At 44.0% G+C, this 13,912-nt stretch overlaps 1 protein-coding gene across 2 annotated transcripts in view; it reads left to right on the forward strand.

The window, feature by feature from the left end:
* The window catches only part of LOC135216174 (trimethyllysine dioxygenase, mitochondrial-like), a 189,199-nt gene that overhangs the window by 59,817 nt on the left and 115,470 nt on the right, over window positions 1-13,912 (forward strand). The window contains exons 5-6 of one of the 2 annotated variants that reach the window (XM_064251301.1): window positions 11,849-11,982; window positions 12,492-12,584. In XM_064251301.1, coding sequence (XP_064107371.1) covers window positions 11,849-11,982; window positions 12,492-12,584 — 227 coding nt within the window. The remainder of the gene's footprint in view (window positions 1-11,848; window positions 11,983-12,491; window positions 12,585-13,912) is intronic. The other variant, XM_064251302.1, reaches the window with a different exon arrangement.

A 13,912-nucleotide genomic window follows, 5' to 3' on the forward strand; every position in this document is an offset into this window, starting at 1 on the left:
GTCAACACCTACCATCGGTTCAATGTTTAAGTCCAACGTCGCGACTTCCGACGAGATGTCCTGGCCTGGATCAGTCAACGAAGCGGCGAGCTGCTGCTGGATTAGCGCAATAGTCGGGGGCCGCCTCTGCTGGGTCGACGTAGCCCGTTGACTTGCCGCCGGGAAGATCAGGACCGCCAACCTCTTCTCAAGAATGTAGGGCATACCCTTGGCGGCGTTCTTCCCAAAACCACCGACCCAGGCCTGCAGGGTTTGCCAGTGCGGTGTCCCTCACAGCCGGAGCCTGGAAGAGAGGGTATTTGTTAGTTTTTAAGATTAAACTTAAAACTAAAACTTAAGTAAAAGGTTAACTTAAAATTATAGGGGATGCGAAATCCCATGTAAAATTAGCTTAAGTTTAAGAAAGATTAAAAATTAAACTTAAGAACTATAATCTTGTAGGGATTGGCTAACGGAGTTGGAAATACTTACCCCGTCTAAGAGCTGGCTCACCAGATCATAGCAAATGGTGCAGGTCTCGTGAAACCAGACTTGGAGGTTCCCGTGCGGAGTCGCGCATGGAGCATGGGACCGGCAGACTTCATGCCCACAGGGGTCCTGGAGTGGTGCATTGCATCCCGGATGCTCACAGTTGGTGGTCTGTAAGTGAAAAGACACATGAGCATCGTAAAAGGTATCACTTACAGGCTAAAGGTTAAAAGAACTCCGCTGCATGCCGGAGCGCGAAAAAATTTCGGGCATAACCCCTCCCTTACCGCCTGAATAGGCTATAACCACGGAGAGATCCGGTGTGAGCAGGCAAAGGAGGGGGAGGTTTAATGTAGCTTAAATTAAACTTAATATAGTTTAAATTAAATACTAATCTTAAACCTATAAAAATGGGACGTACCGGACTAAATCCGGTGCGTGGCGGAGCGTGTCGCGATATCAGCGCGACGGAGTGGTTAGCAGAGACCAACTGTATGCCGCAGTTCGCCCGTCAGGGTGAACTAGCACCTTTCCACGTGGATGCCGGAGCTCCGGTAGATAAAGAGCCCCAGTAAGGTGGGAAAGGGCGAGAGGGCAAACAGACTCGAGCTAGCAACGGAGCGACGGAGTAACGACGGAGGGGGGAAAAGGCCAGTCCCCCCCCCCTTAGTCATCCGAGCGTACCGAGAAGCTGGAGAGGTCGAAACCAGTCTGGGTCTGTCCCGTCCCCCTACTCCCTCCGCCTAGGGGGAGAGGGAGGCGAGGCTCGGGTAAGTGGAGCGAGCGTGGGCAGACCAACCCTCCCCCCGGCCCTATGGAAGAGCGGGAGGAGGGAAAGATGACTGGACAGGCGTCTGGCTGCTCCGTGATCACGTAGTGACCACGGAGCGGTAACAAGATATACGTACCATGAAACAATAAAGCCTAGGATACACAACTGACTGATCAGAGAGATGCTATAGAGAAGCAACCGAACTGAAGAGCGGAAGCACATGGGACCAAAAGGACATAACCTAGGCTAGGTGAAGCCAGACGCCGTACACTAACGTAAAACATAATACATAATTAAACAAAATCACTAAACGTAAAGAAAGAAAATAAAACAGTAGGAGAAAAAATCCAGAGTGTACGACTAACCCGAAAGAAAGTCTACCACTCAAAGCTAGCCGGGGCCGATACAAAGAGCTGTGGCTAGGGTCTGGATGGAAGATGCCTACGCAAGGTGAAAAAGACATGCATGCATGACATAAACCCCGTAGGCTGTACCCTTAATATAAATAGGATAACTAATAACAGAGCGTAATAAAGTAAGGGAAGGTTCTGGGTATGGAAGACCAAGAACGAACCCGCCACGAGGCAGAACCATGCTGCCATGCTTCCGACCTAGAGCTCGTATTTATACCTAAAAAACGGCAAATACTGACTCAAGGCCGGAAAAAACCAAATAGCAATAAACACTGATTACTTAACTTAGCTGCTGCAATGGCTGTACTCTCCATGATGAATAAATCCAATAAAAAAAGGGCAAACAAAACACAGAGCAAAAAAGGGCACGTGTATACGATGTGCGCTAACTGAAAAGGATGGCCACCAGAGGCGCAGCGGTCGGCAGCATGGGATGGAGTAGTAGTAGTTGCTGCCACTCTGTGGGTCGGCTCCCCTCTTGTGGGGATTTTGTAGTGGGAGATTTCTATTGGCAAGCGGTTCGTGGTAGTGGTCTCACTCGCCATAGTGTTCATACTGACACCCTCTTGGAGGGTGAGCGAGTCAGTTGTACTGACCTTTTCTTTATTTTATTTATTCTCTGGTATGTGTTAGTACATTTACCTTAGAAATAATGGATTAAAGGATATTTCGCGCAGCGACACGAGCTGAGCCCAGAAAAACAAATCAGTGCCAGTAATTTAATTTTATGCATTCAACTTACCTGTCAGATATATACTTAGCTATAGACTCCGTCGTCCCCGATAGAAATGGAATTTTTATTCTAAAATTAATATTAATAATACTTACCTGTATAATTTATCTAGCCCTAAATCCCCAAAAACCGCACCAAAATTTACCACATTGGCAACCCTGTTACCTCCTATTCTGTCCGCCAGTTGGCAACACTGTCGTTGACAGATACAAAAACCTTCCCTCAAATCAGTTGTGATAGGCAGATTGTGGGGTAGGATGGGTGGGACTAGATAAATTATACAGGTAAGTATTATTAATATTAATTTTAGAATAAAAATTCCATATTAATAAACATTACCTTAATATAATTTATCTAGCCCGATTAACCACATTGAAAAGGAGGAGGGAATCTGAATACAATTTCCCCTTCGGACTAATAGGGAGAAAAAAACAAACAAAGAAATATATATCATAGGCAGTCAAAACTCAACCCAAGGTCAAAGATACTAACAAAGTCTCCTACCATAATGCCACCAAACTGCGGTAGCACAGGACAAGGAGTAAGTGCATAGTCAGTCCGTCTGTACTAAAGTCAGGTGACCGACCAGGTGACCAGTCAGACGAATTGCGGACAGCAGGGCTGCACCCTGAAGACTATCAAGCACTATTCTTTCCCTAAAGGATGAGTGTCTGGACTGTCTGGGCGATTCAAAGCTAAGCAAACCTTGGGGGTGTATCAACGCAACCCAACGTCGCCAGCAACGAATCGGCTCATGAGCAACTCCTAACTCGAGCTTTCTGGTGCCAAGAGAAAGGAGCGCGGAGCAAAAAGGCAATTAAGCCCGAAGGACGAATGGCCTGACAGTCCAACCTGGTCTCATGTTACACGATCATCGGGGGTGTATCAACGCAACCGACTTCGTCAACAAGAAACTCAGGGCTACTAAATGTCGCCTGATCTCACACGAGTGTCTGACTCTGAGACAAGGTGAGACAAAAAGTAGATGGTGAGCGATGTCACCAGATGACAGCAGACGATCCATCGACTAATTCCCTGTCCAGGACAGTGGAAGAAGCAGGAGTCGTCAGGACAAGCGAACCAGTGGCTAGTCCTAGGTCACAACGAGAAGTCAAGTCACAAACCTGTCCACGACAAGAGCTACAAATGTCATGGGGTTCATACTCCCTGCTACTCATCCTTGTCCCACAAACCGGGCAGTTCCTGATGTTGCTGGCAGAAGGAAGCATCGTAATTTCTTGGTAATCCATTGTAGAATTGGACAGGTCAGTAGTTCCAGGTCGCGCAAAAGTTCGTAATTTAAGATAAGAACCACAACAGAAATCAAAGTTAATTCACTATTTCGTGATGTAATGAGTGAGTGGTAATTCATATAAAGTCTCATTTAACAAATAATGAAAGCTTTAAATGGCACACAAAAACGTTTAAGGAAATTTATAAAGAGCGGCCGTGATGTAAACAACACGGGCGCTCGTTAACAACTGATTTGAGGGAAGGTTTTCGTATCTGTCAACGACAGTGTTGCCAACTGGCGGACAGAATAGGAAGTAACAGGGTTGCCAATGTGGTAAATTTTGGTGCGGTTTTTGGGGATTTAGGGCTAGATAAATTATTTTAAGGTAATGTTTATTAATATTCAAATTTCGCGGCACACTCTACAGGTAGGTCAGGTGATCTACCGCCCCGCCGCTGGTGGCGGGAATAGGAATCATTCCCGTTTTCTAAGACAGATTTTCATCTATCGGATAGTGACAGCAACATTGTTGTTGTTACTCCTGATTTGATTTTCGTGTTTTTTTCATCGCTATTGATCTTCTAAGGCCAGTTATTTTGGGGGGGGGGGGGGGTGCGTATTGGATCTTTGGTTTGGCATACTCTTTCGTGGACTTTTTTTGGACTTGGTTTTTGGATATTTCTCATGATGTCGGATTCTAGCTTTAGGCGGTTAGAAGACAGTGTGTAAATGAGGGATGCATGGTGATGCTACCGAAAGCTTCGGTAGACCCCTCACACAGTTTTGTAAGGGTGTAGAAGGAATGAATGTTCAATTTCTAACACCTGTGATGAATGTGTAAATATGAATGAGGAAGAATGGAAGTTTAAATTCATATTTAAGGAAAAATTAGATAGGATAGGGCTAGGAAGGCTTCCTCCAGAAGTGTAAGTAGGTCCTCGCTCTAACGAGCCTATTAAATTAACACTCTTAACCCAATAAACCTCTATCTTCTTCCTCTAGTACTAAGACTGCAAATCCGGCAACGGAAATTGCAGATCTTAAAGCTGCGCTACAAAGGATGGAACGTCAAATGCTGACGTTGAAAGGTAAGCACAGTGATAGTGAATTAAGTGTCCCTAGTGCAGTGGAGGGTGCGTCTGATCGGCTCTGTCTCGCTCCCAGGCCTAGACCTCTTCCAAGCTCACAGGCCCAGAGGAGAAGGAATGTCGAAAGCTGTACGGAGGTTACGGAGAATCCCCACCGATCAGGCGTCCCCTCGGCAGATTCTGTGACGACCCGAACTGCCAAGGATCGCTATCGAAAAAAGCAATCCTAAAGAAGTGTGTTTTTTCTTCGTCAGATTCTTCACCGAATGTAAGGGGATGGAGTTCTGATGAACTGTCATGCCCCTTAAAGAGAAGTTGGAAGGCTCCAACTTTGGATTCAAGCCCTGAACTTTTCTCCGATCTATCACCTTGTGAGAAGAAGAAAAGGAGATTGGTTCCTAAACGGAAATCGGAGTTTCCTTCCGCTTCTAGACATCCCTCACCTGAATCAGGGAAGGAAAAAGAGAATGCGGCTGCGAAAATTATCCTAAATGTGCAGGAGCAACTTTCAGCCTTAGTAGGAGTTTTTACTAAGGAAACTCCCAGGAGAAAGGACTCTTTCCTTCCTATAAAGAAGACGAAGGGAAGGAAAGAAGAAACGGAAGTTTCGGCTTATACTCAGATACTCAGAGGAGTAATAAGAATGCGCCAAAAACGCCAACCTGGCGCAATGCGCCAGATGCGTTTGAGACTCCATACGAGTCAGAAGAGCCAGAAGCGCCAGATGCGCCATATGCGCCAGAAGCGCCAGCCTGGCGAAATGCGCCAGAAGCCCCACCCTGCCGAAATGCGCCAGATGCGCCAGAAGCGCCATTCTGCCGAAATGCGCCAGAAGCGCCAGCTTGGCGCAAGGAATCACGAGCGCCAACCCGGCGCAATGAGCCACAAGTGACAAATAAGAGACGGACTTCTTCCAAAAGACAATTAAGCCAGGAAGATTTGTTTGGCTTTCGGAAGGATAAACCTTTACCTGACAAGGACTATAGTTGTCGCACAAGCGGCCGTATTCCTTGTCAGGACATAGGTGGTTCCGGAGAAAGCGATAGGAGAGGACATCCTTCGTCTGACAGGAGAGAAAGGTGTCGCACAAGCGGCCATCGCTCTTGCCGAGGAGAAGGATAAGGTCGTTTTGCAGGATCAACCTATCTCTCGTAGGGATGCAAGTTATCGCACAGGCGGTCGTCGTTCTTGCGAGAGTGGGGTGGATGTTGCAAGAGGCCAGTCTCCTGCTGGAAATAAACAATCCTCTTCGGAATGGGATTTGGAAGAGATTTCGGACTCTGAAGATCACTCGGCTCCGGGTTTGTCAGATTACAAGACGCTGGCAGCCCTCTTACTTCAAGAGTTTGGGGACTCTTTAAGCGACTGCTCCTCCTTCTCCAAGGTCCTTATTTTACAAGCACGAAGGTCCCGCAAACAATCATCTTTTATAAAAATGAAGCCAACCATTTCCATGAACAAGCTCTCCGATTCGTAGGAAATTGGTTGGAATCCAAGGAGAAGGCGGGGAAGACAGTCTTTACCTGCCCTCCTTCCAGACTATCAGGAAAGAAGGGAATTTGGTACGAGGACGGGCAAACCAGGGGATCTAGCTCTCCCTTCCACTGCCGAAGCAGATTTTCGAATCTGGTGGATTCGTCTAGGAGACAAGCCTTGTCATCAGCAAAGATCACATGGGGGACTTCTGAGATGGACCATCTCCTCAAGGGATTGTTTAATGTCTTAGAAGTTTTTAACTTCTTAGACTGGTCCCTTGGGGTGTTGGCCAAAAAGACACAAGAGAAGGAATCTCTTAGTCCAGAAGTCCTTCATAGTGTCCTTTCCTGTATGGCACAAGGCAGTTCAGGATGGATCAGGAGAGGTGGCCTCTCTGTTTGGAACTGGTATTCTGAAGAAGAGAGTCTTATTTAGCTCTTTTCTGACGAAAGCAGTTACTCCTACTCAGAGGTCATCTCTCTGTATGCTCCTCTGTCGGACCATTGTTTCCTTCAAATCTAGTCAAAAAGATATTTCTCATTCTTTGACAGAAAAGGCCACACAAGATCTCTTGGCCCAATCTGCAAAGAAATCGAGGACTTCGGGTCCTATTAAGAGAGAGACTCGGGCTCCTCAACAGCCCTTTCGAGGGAGTACCTCGGCCAGACCCTCTTTTAAGAAGAGAGGAGTGCAGAAGAGAGGTAGGTCTTCCTTCAGACCTGTCAAGAGAGCGAATGAGACAACAGTCCTTCAAGCACCGGTAGGAGCCAGACTTCGGAAATTTTCCGAAGAATGGGCTCGGAGACAGGCAGAAATTTGGTCCCTTTCCGTGGTAACAAAGGGATATATGATCCCCTTTCGGAGACAGACCTCCCTTGACTACGAACCCGAGGGAACTGTCAGCCCAATACAGGGACCCTGCCAAGAAAGAAGCATTATTGCAACTGGTAGAACAGATGTTGCAAAAGGAGGCCATCGAAGTGGTTCGGGATCCGCATTCCCGAGGATTCTACAACCGTCTTTTTTCTGGTTCCGAAATCCTCGGGAGGGTGGAGACCGGTCCTGGATGTGAGCGCATTGAACCGATTTGTGAGAACACAAATTCTCTATGGAAACATCAAAATCGGTTCTTGCGGCTCTTCGTCCAGGAGATTGGATGGTCTCCTTAGATCTACAAGATGCATACTTTCATGTCCCCCTGCATCCATCATCGAGAAATATCTCCGATTCATGATGCAGGGGAAACGTATACCAATTCAGAGCCCTATGCTTCGGCCTTTCAACGGCCCCTCAAAGTGTTCACGAGGCTAATGATGAATGTTGCGAGATGGCTACATCTAGAGGGGATAAATATATCCTTTATCTGGACGATTGGCTAATAAGAGCAAATCGGAAATTCAGTGCTTGAAGGACTTGGAGAAGACTTTGAACTTGACAAAATCTCTGGGACTGCTCGTGAACCTCGAGAAATCACAATTGATCCCCAGACAGAACATAGTCTATCTGGGGATACAGATGGATTCTCGGGGTTTTCGGGCGTTTCCATCTCAAGACAGAATTACTCGAGGCTTAGAAAAGATCTCGAACTTCTTAGGGAAAGAACGGACCTCGGCGAAGGAAATGGCTCAGTCTGCTGGGCACCCTTTTCCCTCGTTAGAAGCAGTTTTCCATTTCCCTGGGAAGATTAAATCTCAGACCTCTGCAATTTTATCTAAAGAGGATGTGGAGTCAAAAGACAGGAGACTTGTCAGACGTTTTTCCCATCCAACAGGGGATAAAATCCGACCTAAAGTGGTGGTTAACCCCATTAACAAGGAACAAAGGGGTGTCCCTCTTGATTCGGAACCCTCACCGAGTGTTGTTTTCCGATGCCTCGGAAACAGGTTGGGGAGCAACACTGGGTCCAAAGGAAGTAGCAGGTATTTGGACCAGACAACAAAACTACTCTGCACATCAATGCGAAGGAAACTCCTGGCAATTCATCTAGCCCTGGAATACTTCGAAGCGGAAGTCAGAGGGGTGGTGTAGTTCAAGTCAATTCCGACAACACCATAGCTCTGGCTTACATCCGGAATCAAGGGGGCACTCACTCTTTCTCTCTGAACGAAATAGCGAGAGCTCTATTAAACCTTGGCGACAGAGGGAAACGGGGCATTTATTCTAGCCGGTACAAGGTTTGTCCAAGGAGTAAAAAACCTAAGGGCAGACAGGTTTGAGCAGCAAGAAACCAGGTTCTCCCGACAGAGTGGATGCTCCCACTCAGGAGTCTGCAGAAAATATGGTCACTCTGGGGGAGACCCCAGATCGACCTGTTTGCCACGTTCCTCTCCAGGAAAATAGACAACTTCTGCTCGCTAGAAGAAGATCCCAGAGCCACAGCGATTGATGCCTTCCTCATGGATTGGTCAGGCATAGATGCATACGCCTTTCCCCCATTCAAATTGCTGGGGGAAGTAGTAAGGAAATTTGTGGCATCGGAAGGAATGAGAATGACTCTAATTGCTCCCTTTTGGCTTCCCGAATCTGGTTCAACAGAGGTACTGGCAATGGACGGTGGACTTCCCCAGATCTCTACCAGACAGGAACAGATCTGCTCAGACAACCCCACTTCAAGAGGTTTCCACAAAAAACATCCAAAGTCTCTCCCTGACTGCCTTTCGACTATCGAAAGACTGGTCAGAGCGAGAGGCTTTTCAAAGAAAGTGGCAACTTCAATTGCTAGAGCCCGCAGAGCCTCATACCCTGCGGGTCTACCAATCGAAGTGGGAAGTTTTCCCGTCGATGGTGTAGGTCGAAGAAGCTGTCCTCTTCCAATACCTCTGTAACCGAAATCGCGGATTTTCTCCTCTTCTTGAGAGAAGAATCCAAATTGGCCGTATCAACTATCAAGGGATATAGGAGCATGCTCTCAGCTGTTTTTAGAAACAGAGGGCTGAATCTCGAGAATAATAAGGATCTTCATGATCTCATCAGGTCTTTCGAGACTAAGAAATTGAGATCGTCGATTCCCCCGAGTTGGAACCTGGACGTTGTCCTAAAACGTTCTTGATGTCGGACAGGTTCGAACCTATAGATAAAATCTCATTCAGAGATCTTACTAGCAAATGCCATATTTCCTGTTGGCTCTAGCAACTGCTAAGAGGATCAGTGAATTGCATGCTTTGGACTCTCGGGTGGGATTTAGAAAAGACTCGGCTGTCATTTCTTTCCAGGATCTTTCCCTAGCAAAGAATGAGAAACCCTTTCTAACCTGGCCTAGAAGTTTTTCACAAGTCAAGGGACTCTCTTCTCTGGTAGGAAGAGAGTTGGATCGGTCCCTTTGCCCCAGTCAGGACCTTAAAATTTTATTTAGAAAAGAAGACACAGCTTCAGGGATGTCGACAAGGTCTTTGGTGTTCGGTAAGAAACCCCAAGAGGACCGATGTCAAAGAACGCACTGGCATTCTTTGTCAGAAATGTAATTACCGAAGCTCATAGGAATTGCCAAGAGAACTTCTTTAAAGCTGCTGAGAGTGAAAGCTCACGAAGTCCGGGCTGTGGCAACTTCCCTTTCTTTTACGAAGAATATGTCCATGAGAAACATTTTAGCAGCAACTTATTGGAGGTGCAATTCAGTATTTGCATCCCACTATTTAAAAGGATGTTAGAATAACATACGATAAATGTTTCGCTCTTGGACCTTATGTATCAGCGGATACTATGCTGGGAAATGGAGCAGACGCTGATCCTTACAATTTGTTTTTAATAATTTTAATAATTATTGTTTTGATATTGTTGTTGAGTTGTGGGTTTGCTTGAAAGGATGTTCGGGGATGACTCCTTTCAATCGTAGTACTAACCCCAATGAGGATCAGGTGATCGGGATTAGTGTCGTGCTCTATGATCATGCCAATAGGCAAGGTGTTTTGTCATGTAAGTGGATAGGACCCCATTGACAAAGATCCTAAGGTTCTGAAGCGTAAGTGGGTAAGACCCCTGTAACAGACCATCAAGAACTCTTAGCATGAGGTCACTACCTCGCTGAGGCTCTTGAAGCGATACGGGGTCCTAGGCAGTAGCATGAAGTCTTTCGCTAACACAGGTAGGAATCAAGGTTTTTTAATTTTATTACCTACAACATATGTTGTTTCCTGTCTATTTCAGTAGATTAGCTGTCTCTTACCCTCCGCCAAAGGTGCCAATCAGCTAAGTATATATCTGACAGGTAAGTTGAATGCATAAAAATGTTATTGTCATGATACAATAAAGTTTTATGCATACTTACCTGGGCATATATATACGTGGTTTATGGCCCTCACCCGACCTCCCCTCAGGAGACAGGTGGAAGAGAAAATCTGTCTTAGAAAACGGGAATGATTCCTATTCCCGCCACCAGCGGCAGGGCGGTAGATCACCTGACCTACCTGTAGAGTGTGCCGCGAAATTCGAATTTCTATCGGGGACGACGGAGTCTATAGCTAAGTATATATCTGCCAGGTAAGTATGCATAAAACTTTATTGTATCATGACAATAACATTTTCCTCTAATATTAGAGTATAAACATGGAAAAATTAAAACATATCTTGTTGGAAAAAATCAGGGTAAACTAAATAGATTCCTGCCTTTAGTTTTATGCAACCAAATTAGTGTGACGAATGATACTGACGTTTTGACTTCAAAATTTCATTGAAATCAGGTTCCAGATTAGATGGAGCCAATTGTAAGAATTGATTTCAAATGATCATCAGAACAAATTTTGCTCGATAGTTATATTTCACATACTTCATTTTGGAAAATGTTTGTTCACACAAGTATGTTGCACCAAAAATGGACACAAAACTACAAGCAAACTTTATCAAATTTGGAAACTGATCTGGCTGCAGGCATTTATAAAACTCAATCAGATTTCCTTCTCTATACTTATCTTTCAGTCTGTCATCTTCCTGAAGATCAATAATTTCCATTTGAAATTGAGTTGGAAGATTTTCAGCGTTGCAGTCAAATGGATTATGAAAGAGCCTGTTTTTTCAAATCTGAAATTATTTCATTTGCAAATGAAGAAGGAAATTCAACTTTACTTTCTGCATGACATTTTTCAAAACATGGAAAATGAACAAAATTCTTAACTTTCACCTGGCCTTCAAGTAGCGCAAGTTTTGTTCTGAATGCCTTGACATGAACAATGTAGTCACTGATCAAATTTGTTTTGCCATGCAGCTTCAGATTCAATTGATTCATATGACCTGTCATATCTGCAAAAAAAAATGCCAATTTCCAAATCCATTCACATTCTGATAATAATGGCTGAAGTTTATTTTTCTCTGAGAGAAATAAATCAATTTCTAATCTGAGCTCAAAAGAAATGCAGCAAAACCTTTCCACAACTAAGCCATCTAACTGCTGTATAATAAGGCAAGTCAACAAACTCAGCATCAATTTCTTTCAAGAAATCACGGAACTGGCGATGGTTGGCCACCACACAGGGATTTGTTTGGTGGGCCGGATGAAATTATGTGGCGGGCCGGATGTGGCCCGCGGGCCATAGTTTGGAGAGCCCTGGTTTATATCATGCCTACTTGTGATTAAGCATCTTACCTGATAGGAAAGAGGAGTGTATTTTACTTTAAAGCTGTATGTGTAAACCAAACTTTAAATATAGCTCTTTCTTTCTACTTTCATTCCAGGGCCTGATGGACACAAGTCTGAGTATGAATATAAATTCTTATGGCAAAACACCTATGAAGGTCGACAAACTTCTCATAAAAAGTCTCGCCGCCTGTGGAATGCTAACACATTTCCAAAAGAAAATCAGACTACAGTAAGTAGAACAAATACTATTACCGGTATGTATTTTTGGTTTTGCACAAACACATTGGTATGCAGTGAAGTATAAACTAATAAGTAGATTACTAGTGAGATTATTAATTTTATTTAGTAAAATAAAAAGTTAATATTTGCAGATTCTTATTAATTTATTCTGGTAAAATACATCAGTTTTGCTGCTCATTTGGTAAGGTTTATATAGCTGTTAATTCATTAGCATAAGTGTATGAAAAGTATTTGTTTTAATAATAGAATTGTGAATTATATAGATATGTATATTCATATGATCATTGGTTCTAATTTTAATGTATTCCATACATGTAAGAGCACTTGATTGGTATTGGGTTTTACATTATTATTGATACCTATTATGTCTAACAAAGTTATATAATTTTCCCTTTGATTTCATTTCAAGGTTGAATAAGCATATCATGTGTTTTATTTTAAATATTCTGCAAGAATACCCATCAAGACTTCTGTTTGAATGTTCTTTCTATTTGAAAGGTTCCACTAACAGACATAAAGAATCCAGAAAAGGATGGGTTAAAGCGTCTCATATCGTCTATTATAACTCATGGCTTTGGATGTATTTCAGGGGTAAGTCTCTGGAGTTTATGGAATTGCAGGTTTCTGTTTAGAAGCAACTTTATTTTAGTCTCTAGAATGTTGAATAAAACTACAGAATTACATTTCTAAACACTTAAAGGCCTACCAAATGGGTGTATTTGTGAATGAGAGGTTGAAATTAGAATAAGCTTGTGTGAAGTTGGACAGCTAAGCAAGATGAAACTAAAGGGAAGAGATGCAAAGTAAAATTAGATAGCAATGCAAATTGGCCAGGAGGGTCAATGTGAAGCATTTTTTATTTCATCTCCCTTGAGCTGTGTAAGGCCCACTTGTTCATACGCGGAACAAACCCTTGGTCTTAACAATAGGATAATCTTCTTATGCCAGCTGAAATCCGGTTAAAAACAATCATAGATTGTAAAGCAAGGAATCTGTGGCATCTGGCAACTCATGCGTATACGAGGTGGTAGCTGGTCACTGACCAGGCAAGAACCTCGTGACGCGTCAGTCTTTCTTTGACTGCCTTGGAGAGTAGTCGATTATGCTCTCCTCCCAAGATGGTTGCTTTGTTTGTTTGTGATTTCTTTGTTTCAGTATGTTTATGTGTGTGCTTTGTTGTTATCATGGAGCCCTCCAATTCTTCAAGCCCTTGTCACCACTTGTGTCCAGGCATTCGGGGTTTTCTGTGCTTCAGGTTTTTGGCTGCTACCAATACAGATCCCCATATGACGTGCATGAGGGTGTCGATCTAATTTTTGTACCATTACTAATAGGGATGTTAACAAGTATCGGTATTGGTGGTATTGGTTAGTTTTGTGGAATCGGCATCGCTGAATTTCTGGCCGATACCAGCCGATACTTTTGTAATCAGTATAGGAATTTAAAATCCTTCTAGACTTCCTAAAATGTATATATTAACAAAGGGATTTTGACGAAGGAAAAATCTATTTCTGGCCAAGGGCCCGTGTCGCCCAGTGAAATGTCCCTTTAGCACACATTTCTAAGGTAAATTATTGCTAACATACCAGAGAAAAAAGCTAATATGGAAATGCCAGAATATTCTGGCTCGCTCACCTTATTTAAAGGTGTCGGTATGGTTTCTGGGGCGAGTAAAACCACTACCAGGGGTCCTTTGCCATTTAGATTCATCCTCCTTCAAAATCCCTCTACTAGAGAGGAGCCGACCTAAGGCCCACTCCCCGCTACCGTTACTGCTAGCGCCTCTGACGTCATACCTGGAGTTAGCACGTGTCACTACGTGAAACAGTACCAGAGAAATGGCCACATAAGCTTGGAACAATGGAGTACAAAAGAATATTGTAGGAAAAATAAAAAACAATTAAGGTTAATTAGTATAA

The sequence above is a fragment of the Macrobrachium nipponense genome, chromosome 6 (genome assembly GCF_015104395.2).
Source record: "Macrobrachium nipponense isolate FS-2020 chromosome 6, ASM1510439v2, whole genome shotgun sequence".
Classification (NCBI taxonomy): domain Eukaryota; kingdom Metazoa; phylum Arthropoda; class Malacostraca; order Decapoda; family Palaemonidae; genus Macrobrachium; species Macrobrachium nipponense.